The sequence below is a fragment of the Sorex araneus genome, chromosome 6 (assembly GCF_027595985.1).
Source record: "Sorex araneus isolate mSorAra2 chromosome 6, mSorAra2.pri, whole genome shotgun sequence".
Lineage (NCBI taxonomy): Eukaryota > Metazoa > Chordata > Mammalia > Eulipotyphla > Soricidae > Sorex > Sorex araneus.
This window is the reverse complement of record NC_073307.1, coordinates 156,565,376-156,582,194: the sequence shown is the minus strand read 5'-3', so window position 1 is coordinate 156,582,194 and position 16,819 is coordinate 156,565,376. Positions and strand designations below refer to the sequence as shown.

At 39.3% G+C, this 16,819-nt stretch overlaps 1 protein-coding gene and 1 non-coding gene across 2 annotated transcripts; both read left to right on the top strand.

Moving 5' to 3' along the window:
* The first annotated feature begins 4,349 nt into the window (after positions 1-4,349).
* LOC129406395 (U1 spliceosomal RNA) lies at positions 4,350-4,521 on the top strand. Its single transcript, XR_008630988.1, has one exon. It is a non-coding gene; the product is annotated as a U1 spliceosomal RNA (small nuclear RNA).
* A 639-nt stretch (positions 4,522-5,160) lies between these two features.
* On the top strand, positions 5,161-5,742 carry LOC129406033 (olfactory receptor 5A1-like). Its single transcript, XM_055143775.1, has one exon. It carries the CDS (start codon positions 5,161-5,163, stop codon positions 5,740-5,742), a length of 582 nt encoding a protein of 193 aa, XP_054999750.1.
* Positions 5,743-16,819: the final 11,077 nt, after the last annotated feature.

Below are 16,819 nucleotides of genomic sequence, written 5' to 3'. Positions count from 1 at the left end.
ATTTGCTTAACTGCACTTTTAAAGAAGGATAGTTTGTGCTCATCAGAAAAATCATCAAATGAAATCAGATTTCATCCAAGACCGAGAGAGTCTACTGTCCCTGATGGTCATTCACTAAGATAGTTGTCTACCTGTCTCAAATATGTTGTATTGCACTACATTCTTCATGAATGTTCACACGATAAATGAAAAATGATGCCAAGACCATCTCACAGAGCTATTATTTGTGATGATTGATTTGGAGCAAGAGGCGGAGTTTAAGTCTGTCTGAACATAAAATAAGGATAAACTAAAATAAAAGTAAACAAGGCAATGTCCATTCTCTTAGCTAATTTGTCATTAAACTCTTTACCAGCTAGATGTTTGATATTGCACAAACCACTCACGTATCGTGTCTGCTGTGAGTTTTTCACTAGGAAGATAAAGGTAATGATGGGACTTTCTCCAAGTCCATTCCACCTTTACTGGGTTCAAGTTTGCTAAAGAAAATCTTTAGCCATGGTGTAATGATTGGACTGTGGGGATATGAATAATGGATCCAGAGGGGACAAGGAAAAATCACAGGTTTGTGATAAAGCCTCTATAGCAACCAGCACTCCAGAGAGCCAGTACCTGGAGAGTCTCCTCCATTTAATTGTCTTTTCTTTGTCCACTTCTGCTCTTATTAACACCATTTAGAGATACCCCAGCTACAGACACCTCTCTTGCTGTGAGTGGAGTTTGTTTCATGGCTAACCGCTTCCAGTTGAGAATTAATCAAACCCATTCTGGAAACCTTGGGGGGTACGATATAGACAATTTCAACCTTCAGCAAGAATTCTTTCTTCCTGGGTCAACTTAGTCAAGGTGAGAGTTCAAGATATAGAGAAAATAGTGGTCTATGGTTTCCTCATTAGACCTATGTGGAAAAAGGTTTATGGTTCTTAAATACATTCTTTACTACTTATCACCCATTCCTTCAATCTCTACTTGTTCTTATTCTACCTAAACTTTCTCAAGCTCTCTGACCAGGAGGGAATAGCACTTCTGGAATCTAAACCATCAGGCATAACTCTGAGCTGTGAACTGGATATTGATTTTCTCAAGCAATTTCCTGAGAATATAATTTTTGGACTGTGGTACTTGGTGGTATTTAATCTATGAGAATAATATGATCAACAAAGGTTAACAAGGAAATGCCTATAAAGCATAACATATTATCACAGCCAATCAAACTATGAGTTAAAACAATTACTGACTTTCAGAATTTCTTAAGATCTATTATGTTCATCCCTGGTCTCCAAATTTATCCATATGTAGGAAACTTTCCATTTTTTTCAATGAGTATCCTTCTTTAAAATAAAAATGTCAATTTTATAATATGTATGATATAATTTCTATATAACAAGAGATATTTGGCACTAAGTTAAGATATTAAACCTCAAAAGCAATAGCATAGACCACCTGATATACTTAAAATATATCTCCAATGTCATCTTTGGAGATTTTGAGTCTCAAGATATTACATTAGGTAATACAGAATAACAGAGAGAATCTCCTCAGCAACACACAGTGTTAATCTCCTGTCTGATTCACTTTTCTAAATTATATTGCTGTTCTTCATTCAATGGTATCCTGGCATTTTAAAACTTATTTTATCCTAAACAACTATGTAATAAGTATATCAGAATTGAAAAGGGTTTTAATTCATACAGTGGCGTATTTGGTGTACCAAAAACAGTAATAACAAGTCTCACAATGGAGATGTTACTGGTGTCAACTAGAGTAAAGCAATGAACAATAGAATGACAGTGATGACAGTGACAGTGATGGTAATAATATAGTGACTTGCTCTCCCAGATTCGTGGTCCCTGAGTGAATTAACCCCCATCACTAAGAATACTTCTCTTGACAACAAACATCCTTACCTCTTTAAAAATTTTTTTTACAGTTTCTTACTTTCCTTCTGTCAGTGATAACAGTTTCTAAAGTTCTTTCTCCAAATTCAGACTATTCTTGTGCTGACCAAAAGCATTATTACTTAAAGCCTTCAGAGAAAAGGTATTTCTGTTGCTTTGTCTATTTTTATGTTCAGATTGTGCTGCTAGCCTCATAGGCATTGCATAGATAAACACATTTTGAATAAACACTGCTCCTAAGCAAAAACTTTTCCTAAATAGAAAACCAGTGTCTCAAAATTTCAGACTTCAAAATCCCAAAGTGACTTTGAAGAGTGTGTTCTTGACTTGGGCTCAGCTGGTGAGGAGGTTCTTACACTCCGGGATACATGGGGTGTCAGCAACGCTGAGGAGACCTCCTTGTATTGCAGCGTTATATACTAAATGAGCTACTTTTGCTGTGGTTTGGTTTTAAAATTTAATTTTTTAAATGAATGATCTTGAGATACATAGTCACAAAGTTGTTCACGACTTATTTTCAATCATACAATATCCTAACACCTATCCTACACCAGTAAGTTTTTCCTACAACCAATATCTCCAGTTTCCTTCCTGTACCCAGCTCAACCTTGCAACCTACCTCGATGGCAACCCCTTCTCTTCCCTTCTTTCTATTCCCTCTCTCTTTTTTCCTTTTAGGCACTGGGATTTAAAATGCTGTTATTGAAAGGGTATCATGCACATCACATTACCTCCTTTTAGTACCCATCTCATGTCCAGAGTTATCATTTCCCAATAGCATTGTACTTTAATCAAAATAAAATTAGTAAAAATAAAAATAAAATCAGGAAAGAAACACAGTTATTTTTTTATCACTCTGGAGAAAGTGGTAAAGACCATGTTATTGAATTGGAGGTTTTTTTGTTCATAAGAAAACGTGCTCGCCTCCTTGCTTGCATCTCATTTCTTTTATAATAGAAAAGAATAATATATATTTTGAAGTATATATTATTGTAACACTGTAGCATTGTTATCTTCTTGTTCATTGATTTGCTCGAGCAGGCACCAGTAACATCTCCATTGTGAGACTTGTTGTTACTCTTTTTGGTATATCAAATATGCCATGGGTAGCTTGCCAGGCTCTGCCGTGCGGGCAGGATACTCTCGATTAGTATAATATAATTTTTAAAGTCAAGTAAGTTGGCATTCAGAAATGTTTAAACTTTGCACATGGATAATATGGCAGACTTGAGACTCTTTTCTTATGAGAATCTGTATTTTTCTATTCTATTTTAGCTTAAGGATGTTTGTGTAATAATTGTTTCCACATTGTCTCTTAAAGTGGAAAGTGACTCCACCTACATTTTTTGAAGTTTAAATCTGCTGAGTGAAGGTGTGTTTGCTTTGGTACAGATGGCCTAAGGACCGTCAGAGAAAATAACAACTTGTTTTACCAAATGAGGCTGTGGAAAACTTCTTTGTGTTATTTACCATTTGACTTGAAGATTTAGTGCTTATCTTTCCTGGATTGAGTTCACTGAAAAAGACAGAGAGGATTCAGTTCTGCTTTGGTTTTCAAATACCCTCTTGTATTGCCTCAGTGACATGAGATAAGTCACTGCTTTCTGTAGGAGAATCCTTACGCTTGGAATCATGAAGAGTCTCCAATAGTCTCAAGGATAATTAAACATACCACAAACTGTATGCAAAGGTGACAAGTGGTTGCAATTGTGTCTTGGCAGTCCTGGAGTTTACCAAAATATTAGAGAAGTAAACTAACTCAGAAAACTAACTCAAGTATAATCAAGAACCAGATGTTAGATAATTAAAGTGGAAAGTCTTTTGTTGAGGGGGACGTTTGGAGGTTTGTGCGGCGGCCACACCGGAAACTGCTCAGGGCTTACTCTTGGCTGTGAACTAGAGGATCCATCCCAGGCCAGACAAGTACCTTACTCACTATCTCTCCAGTCCCAATAACTCTTTATGATTTGAGGTAGAACAATATATGCCTGCAAGGAAGGTACAGTAAATCTCCCTCAACTTTGTCTTCTGTCGAAGGAGGGATCTTCCTAGAGTCAATGAACAGATCGGGTTACCTCCATTTCCAACCTTTCTACTTGGGTGTGACTTATCACATCAATTTTTGAGAGTGTTCCCATATCTCTCCAGGCCCAATGAACACAAAATTGTTGATTCACCATTGTTCACATCCTGGCTATAAATTAAATATTAATTGTTCTCAAGATAACTCCTATAGAGACATTTTCAAATACTGAGTTAGTTACTGTCAGGACAATGAGTGATTAGTTTTCACTCTAGAGGTAGGTACATGACAGTTTTATCTCAATTTGGTATATTTCCAAATCTCACATATTTGTAATTTTGAAACGGAAAACACAAAAAATTTCCAAACCTCATATATTTGTAATTTTGAAAGGGAAAATAGGAAATTAACACATCTTATGTTGGCATATAATTGCCTCGCAGAGGAGAGAAAATGGCTAAGTAGGTGTTAGGTGTTTTTCCCAGGGTGAGGCTTATCCATTATACCTTGGATGTGCTAATTTCTTCTATTTCCCCAACTGTGGGAAACTCAACTGCATAGTATTTGGTAAGTGGGGGAGTGCATTTGTGCTCTCCCTTAGTTTATATAAAAAAATTATGGAATATTGTTCTGATGAGAATGAACTACCTATTTTGCACACCTCCCATCCCCCGTCCAGCATAGAATGAAAGTATTTATGCAAAATGTTTGCTGGTAAAATTGTAATTAAACAAGAATGATTAACATAATATTTCTAGAAAAGAGAGGATTTTTTTTCAGTTGTCTGACTAAAAAAATAAAGAATACTTCTGTATGTGTCTGCTTTAAGAATAAAAACCATTTCCTCTCTTGTCTTTTTCTCAGGAGATGGTGCCAAGCGTGCCCATGGAAGGGCAGGGCAATCACACATCTGGTTTCATGTTTGTTCTCCTGGGAATCACAGCTGACAGAAACCTGCAGCTTATTCTCTTTCCAATCTTCTTAGCAACCTATCTTGTGACCCTCATTTCAAACCTGACTCTTATTATCCTCATCACGATGGACTCCCACTTGCATACACCTATGTATTTTTTTCTGAGTGTCCTTTCATTTATAGATGTTTGTTATTCTACTTCCATCAATCCCAGGATGCTTGCAGATTTCTTGAGTGATCAAAAAACAATTTCCCCAATGGCCTGTGCGACCCAGTATTTTGTGTTATCTTGGATGGGTCAGGCTGAGTTCTGCCTCCTGGCCACCATGGCCTATGACAGATACGTGGCCATTGGTAACCCCCTGCAGTACTCAACCATCATGGTGCCTGGGCTCTGTAGAATGATGGCTGCTGGGGCTCTTGGAACTGGTTTCTTCTGTGGCTTAGTTGAGACAATTTCTGCATTTAATCTGTACTACTGTGGGCCCAACTTCATTCAACATTTCTTTTGTAATGTTCCTGAGATTGTTGTCTTAGCTTGCTCCAGTCCCTTCATCAGCCAAATGATTCTTTTTTTTGTAGTGACATCTGTTGGGTTTGTTTCTTTGCTAATCATCCTGCTATCCTATGGTTACATTGCAGCTTCCATCCTGAAAAGATCCTCAGTCAAAGGTAGTCTCAAGGCCTTCAACACCTGTGCCTCCCACCTGGCAGTTGTCACCATCTTCTATGGCACAGCCCTGGCTGTGTATGGGAATCCTCCTTCTAGCCACTCTGATAAGCAGAACAAGATACTGTCAGTGTTCTACATTCTTATTATCCCCATGTTGAACCCTCTGATCTATAGTTTAAGGAACAAGGATATCAAAGCTGCATTAAAAAGGGGGATAAAAAAGTCAAGACATTAACCTCAGGAAGAATAATTCATAATGTTTTATTTATATGTCTTATATATAATAAAAAATTATTTGCCTAATAGGTTAGAAACCTAAAGAAAGAATGTATGTTTTTCTATGTATTGTTTCTTTTTAATGAAGATACAAGTATAAAAAATTGTTTATCAGTTGGAATCATGGAATGGAGAAAAGTGAAAATTTTGTTCCTGGGTCCCATTATGTTTATTTTGTAAATTATCTTTAGAATGAACGATTTTTATTTTACAGTATAATATTTTAAATTATCATGATTTAACATGGATGTGTAAACTGAAATAAATGTCTCTATTACAATGCACTCACCATGGTAAGATTGATCCCTTCCTCTTTATTCCTCATCTGGTTACCACCATTTTTGCTTAAGAGAACTAATTATTTTGTTGTGTTTTAAAATTCTTTCTTTGCTTTGCTCTTTATGTTGTATTGGGGAACTGTGATCTCCAAAATGTCTGGACATGATGCATACTGGAATCTGGCAAGAACCTGCTCTTGGGGCGAAGGAGGGCAGGCACCTCTAGAAGCAGATTCAACGATCACAGCTCAACTTTACAGCCAAATGCACACATCCTTATAGAGAGTCTTGGCTTACAGGAAGTCCAACCATATTAGAGCTTAACACTATTGGCCTATCACTTTTTCCTCTCTGCTTTGTCCCGGGTCTAATTCCCTTCAAGGCTGTCTGTTGCAGGTAGAATGACTTCCTTAAGGCATATGTGATGGTTTTCTGCATTTTAGGGCTGGAGCCATAGCACAGCAGGAGGGTGATCGCCTTTCATGTGGCCGACCCTGTTTTCGATTCCTCCGCCCCTCTCGGAGAGCCTGGCAGGCTACAGAGAGTATCTCGCCCGCACGACAGAGCCTGGCAAGCTACCCGTGGTGTATTGGATATGCCAAAAACAGTAACAATAAGTCTCACAATGAGAGAGGTTACTGGTACCCACTCGAACAAATCGATAAGCGACGTGATGACAGTGACAGTGACAGGCATTTGTGAGTAGGGGGTTGAGTGAGACTCAAGGCCTAACACAAGATGGAGGCACCATGTTTTGCTATCTCCGTGCAATTCCTCCCACTTGTGAAGTTTCGCCTCGGGGTCATTTTGCAAGGTTGAGGTTTTCCTGCTCCAGTGCCCATAGCCCTGCTCCTCAACGTTGCACATAGGACTGCAGCCATTTAGTAATTGCCTTTTGCCTTCTAACTCTTCTTATTCATCTTTCTTTATATATAGTAGTAGCAATAGTAGTAGTAGTAGTAGTAGTACTAGTAGTAGTAGTAGTAGTAGTAGTAGTTTGGATTTTGGGTCACACCTAGTGCTGCTTCTGTCTTTTTCTGCTCGGGGTCACTTGTGGTAGTTGATGGGCCATTTGTGGTGCTGGGGATCAAACCTCAGTTGGCTGCATTCCAAGCAAGCACTTTAACTACCCCTGATCTATGCAACCAGCCCTCTACTCGGTATAGTTACTTCAAGTGCCATCTATGTTATTCCGAAAAGAAAATATTTTATTTTTAAAAATATGTTTTGTTGTCAGCATCAAATTATCTAAGCAACTTCAAAGTCAGCTTTAAGGAAAGGAGAAAGGGAAAAGTATTTACTAGCCTTGTACTTCGCCAATCTTGATTTTATACCCCTGGCACCATAAATTGCCCCCGCCCCCCCCCAGAACAATCAAGAGCAATCCCTGAGCACAGAGTCAGGAGTAAACCCTGAGCGCTACTAAGTGTGACTGAAAAGAAAAAAATAAAGAAGTCAGCTTTGAATCCCTGTTCCCTGTTTAACTGTTTCCCACTTCTTGGCAACTATTTCAATAACATAAAACATTAAATAAAAAAGACACATGCAAAGCTGTGTTCATTGCAGCACTGTTTAAAATAGCCAAGATCTGAAAACCTTCCAAATGACCAAAGGCTTTAGAGTATGTAAAGGCTTTTTGCTATGTACTTACAATGGGATACAATGGGATACTACTCAGCTGAATGTAAAGTGAAACCTGATCTCTTTTTTCTTGTTATCTTTGCTGTTTCATTTACTTACTAATTTATAATTTTTTAGTTGAATTACGGTTAGATACAAAGTTACGAGGTTGTTCATGTTTAGGTTTCAGTTATACAATGTTCCAACACCCATCCTTTCACCAGAATACATTTCCCACCACCCAACCTTATCTTTTGAAACAGTGTGGATGGATTTATAAGTTGTTATAAAATGAAGTAAGTCAGAGAAGAAGGATAAATGTCAGATGATCTTACACATATGTGGTATTTAAATTAAGAAATAAGGAAATAGACAGTCGCCAATGAAAACAAACACTTGTATTTTGACAATAGTCCAGAAGTTACTACGTGGGGAGTACGTGGGAGGAGAAAGAAATGGAAATATAGAAATGATGTAATGTCGGTTGTAGGGATTCTTTGACTCCTTGGTAGTGTGAAAATGCAGCAACTTTGTACACTAAAAGCACTATTGTAACCATGTTTTATCAACAATAACCATATATTAAAATAAATAAAAATATACTTTATATTGGCTAGAGCAATAGCACAATGGGTAGGGCGTTTTCCTTGCACATGGCCAACCCGGGTTCAATTCCCAGTATCCCATATGGCTGTAAAAAACACGCAACCCGGAGATTCTTCTTGAAGCCATTTATTCAGAGACCTTCTCATGCATTGGGAAGGAGGGGAACCGGGAAAGAGGAGAAACAAAGAGGAGGAAGGAGGGACAAACGAGGAGGAGCCTCTAGCTAGGTGGCTTCCACCCTTATATACCTCTCGCTGCTTGTTTCCGCCCAAGTGTCTGCAGCTGATAGTTACACCTTGTGGGCGTGAAAGGACATCCTATTTCCTTATTAGGAGTTGTTTTCAAAGCACGGTGCAATTAACAAGAAACAGGTGTTGTTTACGAAAATAGAATGCTAGGCACAAAAGGTTCAATAGCAATAGCAGAACACCTATTCTCTAGGACAGATACTTTTTCAGCAGGACCCATCAATGATGAAATCCCATGGTTGTGTTTCACCTCTCCTTGTCCAACATATGAGCATTCATAATATTAATCGTTTTGTATGGGCATAGCAAGAGATGCATTAAACTTTTAGAATTGCTCTCCTGGGGGCATCTCAATCTCAGACTACAGTGCCCAGGCCAGATTAGTCTTTCCTATCCCTAGCAGGGTCCTAGTCTCGTCATTACTTTAAGATCATGACAGCACTTGTTCATGATCAGACTCTTAACTTATAGTTAAGAATGAGGCAATTTGGCCAGGCCCATCTCGATGCCAGGGTAGCACATAACTTACCGCTTGCCCTGGGTCCGTCTCGTCCCCCGTTGGGACCTTGCCTTTTAGAGGGCTAGGAACTGAGGGCAACCAAGGCTACAGTCAAGAAAGCAGATGCCCGCCCTGCGCACCCCGTCTCCCGAACCGGCTTGTAACTGCGCACGTCCATCAGGTACGAGGACCATCCCTCGGCCACGCCCTCCCTTTCCCCCACTTCCCGCTGCCGTCTGCGTCCCCCGAGTTTCTGAAGTCACTCCCTGCTCGCCCTGCGCACCCCGTCTCCCGAACCGGCTTGTAACTGCGCACGTCCATCAGGTACAAGGACCATCCCTCGGCCACGCCCTCCCGTCCCCCCCATCAACAGGAAGACACTGGGGGCGTGGCCTGTGTCTTAGTGGGCGTGGTCTAAAGTGGGCGTGGCTTCCTCTCAGAGCGGCCAACGCTAACCTGGCCGCGGTTATTCTTTGCTACCTCAGCTCAATCGGTACTGTGTATTCCCTTGAAAACTCACTTTTGCGATCTCAAACACTTACGCAAAATAGCCATTAGCTTAGGCTGACAGTATAAAAGCTATCAGTGAATAAGGGAAGTTTAGCACAATCAGAGCCCCTTCTTCCCACAAAAAGGAAGAGGAATAAATAACTACAAGGTTCCAACTCTACACTTCCGTGACAATATGAAGAAGCAGCGAAAATCCCCCCCCGCGAAGAGAGGGGGAAGAAGAGATACCAGAAACCTCAACAGGGGCTTCTCACATCTACGACCTCTCAGATAAACAATTCAGAGAGGAAATCTGGAGGAGAGTCGACCTACTCCAAGCAAATATGGAACAGACATCCAATAAATTAAGGGAGGAGATGAATGAAGCGCTGGAACGGTCTACCAAGAAAATCCAGGAAGAAATGAGAGCAGAAATGAGAGCAAAAATTTCAAACCTTCGAACGGAAGTCTCACAAATAAAGGAATCGGTAGATGAAATAAAAATCTCACTAGATGCCCTCAACAGTAGAATGACTACAGCCGAAGACAGAATCAGTGATCTGGAAGATGAGCTGCAGAAAGCTTATAGACAGCAACAAATCATGGTCAAAGACCTCAAAATGGCTATAGAGCGAATCAGAGCCCTGGGGGATGACTTCAAGAGGAACAACATAAGAATCATTGGAGTACCAGAACCGCAGGGAAGCAACCCCAATGAAAAAAACACAGTCAAAGATATCATTGCTAAGAAATTCCCAGAGCTGGAGAAGGCAGGCATCCAGATACAAGGAGTCCGAAGAGTACCAGCAAAAAGAGACCCGAATAAAAAGACCCCAAGGCATATCATAGTCAGAATGACGGATACCATGGATAGAGACAAAATTCTGCAAGCAGCAAGGGCAAGGAAGGAAATCACATACAAAGGAGCACCCCTCCGATCTGTCAGAAGAAACCCTCCGAGCCCGAAGACAATGGTGGGACATAGTGAAAAAACTCAACGAAATGAATGCCTCACCAAGAATACTTTATCCAGCTAAACTCTCACTCAAACTCGAAGGAACCATACACTATTTCTCGGATAAACAACAGCTCAGGAACTTCATAGACTCAAAACCAATCTTGAAAGAAGGTCTAAAGGGGCTACTGTAAGACAAGGAAGAGCCCCATAAGAACAACAAATCCCACAGAAAGATGACACAAAACCACATCACAATAATCTCTCTCAATGTCAATGGCCTAAATGCACCTATCAAGAGACACAGAGTGGCAAAATGGATCCGGAAATTAAACCCAACATTCTGTTGCCTGCAAGAAACACACCTGAACAAACAGAGTAAACATAGACTCAAAGTCAAAGGATGGAAAACAATCCTCCAAGCAAACAACCCCCTTAAAAAAGCTGGAGTGGCCATCCTGGTATCTGACAACATAGATTTCAGGATGAAAAAGATCAAAAGGGACAGCGAAGGTCATTTTCTGTTTATCAAGGGATATGTACAACAGGAAGAAATCACACTCTTAAACGTATATGCTCCTAACAAACGACCGGCTAAATATTTAAAACGACTCCTAACAGACTTCAAAGAGGACATCACTAACAGCACAATTGTAGTCGGAGACTTCAATACGGCCTTATCGCATCTAGATAGATCCACAAGAACAAAACTCAACAAGGAAACACTGACTCTGAATGAAGAAATTGAAGAGAGAGGCCTAATAGACCTATACAGGGCCTTACACCCCAAAAAGAAAGAATACACATTCTTTTCCAGTGCACATGGAACATTTTCAAAAATAGACCATGTACTGGGCCCCAGAACATACCTCAATAGAATCGGAAAAATAGAAATTGTATCAACCATCTTTTCAGACCACGATGCGCTGAAGATAGAAGCTAACCACCCACAAATACGGAAAATCAAATCAAACACCTGGAAATTAAACAATTCCATGTTGAACAATGAGTGGGTCAAGAAGGAAATCAAGGAAGAAATCAAAAGATACTTAGAAACAAATGAGAATGAAGACACGAGCTACCAAAACCTATGGGACGCCGCTAAAGCCGTGTTAAGGGGAAAATTTATAGCTCTCCAAGCATTCCTCAGGAAGGAAGAAAGGACCCACATAGATAGCTTGACTTCACGACTCAAGACCCTAGAAAAGGACCAGAAAAAGGACTCCAAACCAGACCGAAGGAAAAAAATAATAAAAATTAGAGCAGAAATTAATGACATCGAAACCAAAAAAACAATCCGAAAGATCAATGAAACAAAGAGTTGGTTCTTTGAGAAAATAAATAAGATTGATAAACCGCTAGCAAGACTCACAAAGAAAGAAAGAGAGAAAACTCTAATAAATCGAATCAGAAATGAAAAGGGGGACATCATAACAGAAACCAGTGAGATTCAAAAGATCATTAGAGACTACTTTGAAGGTCTTTACACCACAAAAAAGGAGAACCTAAAAGAAATGGATGGATTCCTTGATTCCTACAATCTCCCAACACTGAAGAAAGAAGACCTGGAATACCTGAATAGACCCATCAATGTTAAGGAAATTGAAACGGTAATCAAAAACCTCCCCAAAAACAAAAGCCCAGGCCCAGATGGTTTCACTGGCGAATTCTTCCAAACATTTAAAGAAGACCTATTGCCTGTTTTCCTCAAACTTTTCCAGGAAATTGAAAAAACAGGAACTCTCCCAAACAGTTTCTATGAAGCACATATCTCCCTAATACCAAAAGCAAACAAAGACACCACTAAGAAAGAAAATTACAGACCAATTTCCCTGATGAACACCGATGCGAAGATCCTCAACAAAATACTAGCAAATAGGATCCAACAACTCATCAAAAAGATCATACAACACGTCCAAGTGGGATTCATCCCAGGGATGCAAGGATGGTTTAACATTCGGAAATCAATCTACATAATCCAGCATATCAACAAAAGTAAAGATAAAAACCATATGATCATATCAATAGATGCAGAGAAAGAATTTGACAAGATCCAACATCCTTTCATGATGAAAACCCTCGCCAAAATGGGGTTTGGAGGAACTTTCCTCAAGATAGTCGAAGCCATCTATCACAAGCCTACAGCAAGCATTATCCTCAACGGGGAAAAACTAAGGGCCTTTCCTCTGAGATCAGGCACAAGACAAGGATGCCCACTCTCACCACTCCTCTTCAATATAGTACTGGAAGTACTTGCGATAGCTATTAGACAAGAAAAAGAGATTAAGGGCATCCAGATAGGAAGGGAAGAAATCAAACTCTCACTATTTGCAGACGACATGATACTATATCTAGAGAAGCCTAAAACCTCTACTAAGAAACTCTTAGAAACAATAGACTTATACAGTAAAGTTGCAGGCTACAAAATCAATACCCAAAAATCCATGGCCTTCATATATGCAAACAATGAGGCAGAGGAAAGGGACATGAAAAAAGCAATCCCATTCACAATCGTGCCCCAGAAAATCAAGTACCTCGGAATCAGCTTAACCAAGGAAGTAAAAGACCTTTACAAAGAAAACTACAAAACGCTACTCCATGAAATCAAAGAGGACATGAGGAAATGGAAACATATACCCTGCTCGTGGATAGGGAGAATCAATGTTGTCAAAATGGCAATACTCCCTAAAGCATTATACAGATTTAATGCGATCCCTATAAATATACCCATGACACTCTTCAAAGAAATGGATCAAGCAATCCTAAAATTCATATGGAATAACAAACGTCCAAGGATAGCTAAAACAATTCTTGGGAAAAAGATGATGGGAGGCATCACCCTCCCCAACCTCAAACTTTACTACAAAGCAATAACAATTAAAACAGCATGGTCCTGGAACAAAGGCAGAGCCGTAGACCAATGGAACAGGGTGGAATATCCCTACACACAACCCCAAATGTATGACCATCTAATCTTTGATAAGGGAGCAAGAGATGTGAAGTGGAGCAAGGAAAGCCTCTTTAACAAATGGTGCTGGCACAACTGGACAACCACATGCAAAAAAATGGGTTTAGACCTTGACCTGACACCATGCACAAAAGTCAGATCAAAATGGATTAAAGACCTCAACATTAGACCACAAACCATAAGGTACATTGAAGACAAGGTCGGCGAAACCCTCCACGATATTGAAGATAAAGGTATCTTCAAAGGTGACACGGAACTAAGCAATCTAGTAAAAACAGAGATCAACAAATGGGACTACATTAAACTAAAAAGCTTCTGCACCGCAAGAGATACATTGACCAGAATCCAAAGACTATCCACAGAATGGGAAAGGATATTTACACAATACCCATCAGATAAGGGGTTGATATCAAGGGTATATAAAGCACTGGTTGAACTCTACAAGAAGAAAACATCCAACCCCATCAAAAAATGGGGCGAAGAAATGAACAGAAACTTTACCAAGGAAGAAATACGAATGGCCAAAAGGCACATGAAAAAAGTGCTCTGCATCACTAATCATCAGAGAGATGCAGATCAAAACAACCATGAGATACCACCTCACACCACAGAGACTAGCACACATCCAAAAGAACAAAAGCAACCGCTGTTGGAGAGGATGTGGGGAGAAAGGGACCCTTCTTCACTGCTGGTGGGAATGCCGACTGGTTCAGCCCTTCTGGAAAACAATTTGGACGACTCTCAAAAAATTAGATATTGAATTCCCATTTGACCCAGCAATACCACTGCTGGGAATATATCCCAGAGAGGCAAAAAAGTACAATCGAAACAACATCTGCACATGTATGTTCATCGCAGCACTGTTTACAATAGCCAGAATCTGGAAAAAACCCGAATGCCCCAGAAGGGATGACTGGTTGAGGAAACTTTGGTACATCTATACAATGGAATACTATGCAGCTGTTAGAAAAAAGGAGGTCAAGAATTTTGTAGTTAAGTGGATGGGCATGAAAAGTTTCATGCTGAGTGAAATGAGTCAGAAAGAGAGAGACATAGAAAGACATAGAAAGATTGCACTCATCTATGGTATATAGAATAACAGAGTGGGAGACTAACACCCAAGAACTGTAGAAATAAGCACCAGGAGGTTGACTCCATGGCTTCGAGGCTGGCCTCACGTTCCGGGGAAAGGTCAACTCAGAGAAGCGATCACCAACTACATTGTAGTCGAAGGCCATGTGGGGGAAGGGAGTTGCGGGCTGAATGAGGGCTAGAGACTGAGCACAGCGGCCACTCAACACCTTTATTGCAAACCACAACAGCTAATTAGAGAGAGAGAACAGAAGGGAATGCCCTGCCACAGTGGCAGGGTAGGGTGGGGGGGAGATGGGAGTGGGGAGGGTGGGAGGGACGCCGGGTTTACGGGTGGTGGAGAATGGGCACTGGTGAAGGGATGGGTTCCCGAACTTTGCATGAGGGAAGTATAAGCACAAAAGTGTATAAATCTGTAACTGTACCCTCACGGTGATTCTCTAATTAAAAATAAATAAATTATAAAAAAAAAGAACCACATTATCTATTGTATGTTCCAATAATTGAACAATTAGCATTCAACAAGTAAATTAAAATTAAATTATACTCTCCTAAAAAAAAATAAAAATAAAAATAAAAATAAAAAAAATAAAAAAAAATAAAAAGATTAGTTTATAGTCAGTAGAAGCAAATTTCCCATGGAGCTTAAGCCAAAGAATCCTCTTTCATGCAGATCCTTTCAGGATCCTGCTTCTGGTTTCTTATTTGTTATTTATATTCTATTGTTCTTGGAGAGTCTAAAGTTACTCAGATCTGTACAAATTCAGGGGTAAACAAAATTTGAATATAACTCTACTTCTCAGCTATCTGCTCACTTTTCAAGCAAGATAATCCTGTGATTCATGCTTGAGCATGAAGTAGAGAAATGTGTTTAAGATCTGGCTAATCCTATTGATTTCCAAAAATTGAAGATTTACTTGGAAACTAGGACAGTTAGTGCTAGAACTAGGTCAGTTGGTCATCTGAATTTCAGCTAGACAGTGGTTTAGAAACAAGAATGAGCAAAACTAAGTCTATAGCATCATGATCACCAAACAGAAAGTTGCTGCCATTCTGCTTTCCTTTGGTTCTCATTTTTTCTTCCATGGAAGTAAATATGAAAAATTTTAAATTATTCTATCATAAATAAAACTAATATCAAAATAAAAAACTATACATACAATAAAAATAAAAAAAAGAAAGCAGATGCCCGGGAATTAATAATATTCAAAGCAAATTAAATCCCAATTGCAAAGGCATATTAATAAATGTCTTTCTTTGTCCATACAAAAAGGACTTGCTCTGAATAAGCTATGCAAAGGACTCAAGAAGAAGAGAAAGACATTATTTACAAGTCAACAGAACACTAAGAAAGAAGCTACAAATAAACACAGAGGAATGGGAGCACTGTGACGGGAGTAACCCAATAAACCTAAACTACCTAAAGCTATGTAATCCTACAAATAACCATATATTAAAATAAATAAAAATATACTTGTATATTGGCTAGAGCAATAGCACAATGGGTAGGGCGTTTTCCTTGCACATGGCCAACCCGGGTTCAATTCCCAGTATCCCATATAGTCCCCCAAGCATCACCAAGAGTAATTCCTGAGTGCAGAGCCAGAAGTAACCCCTGAGAATTGAAGATATATATATATATATATATATATATATATATTTGCATAATTAAACGAATGTGGATAAACTCTGTCATAAGGCAGAGGTTCAGATAGATGTGAAATGTGTAATAATAAGAACTTCATAGAATGTCCATATTTTCTTTTTAATTATCAATGGTTTATTCCTATTTCAATGAAATCATTTGAAAATTGGATATATGAAACTTAAAGCAATTTTTAACCCATGCGTCATAAACATTGAAAGAAATGGTGTGAGAAGAATGGTTGGAAAAGGAGAAATAAAAGAATTTATCTGGTTCTCTTACTGGAGACCAGGTTTTCTCTGCATGACTCTCATACTTCTTTTTGAGAAAAAAGAGATGGAAGAGGGAATGGAAAAAAGAAGAGGCAATTTAAAATTCAACTGGGATATTCTCAGAGGTTAGGAAGATCCAGAGTCATTTTCTTGGCACAATTGAACATGGAGTACACTTCATGGAAGTTTCCCTGGGACATGCAAGGCTTCAGAAATGATCCCTGTCATGTGTGCAGGGAGGTTGTTTTGAGTACCATATATGTAAATTAATCAGGGAGTCCAGAGTCTTAAATTTACCATGAAGTGGAGGAATCACCAAGAAGACTCAGAGTCCAGTTAAGAAAATTGGTGGAGCATTTATAAA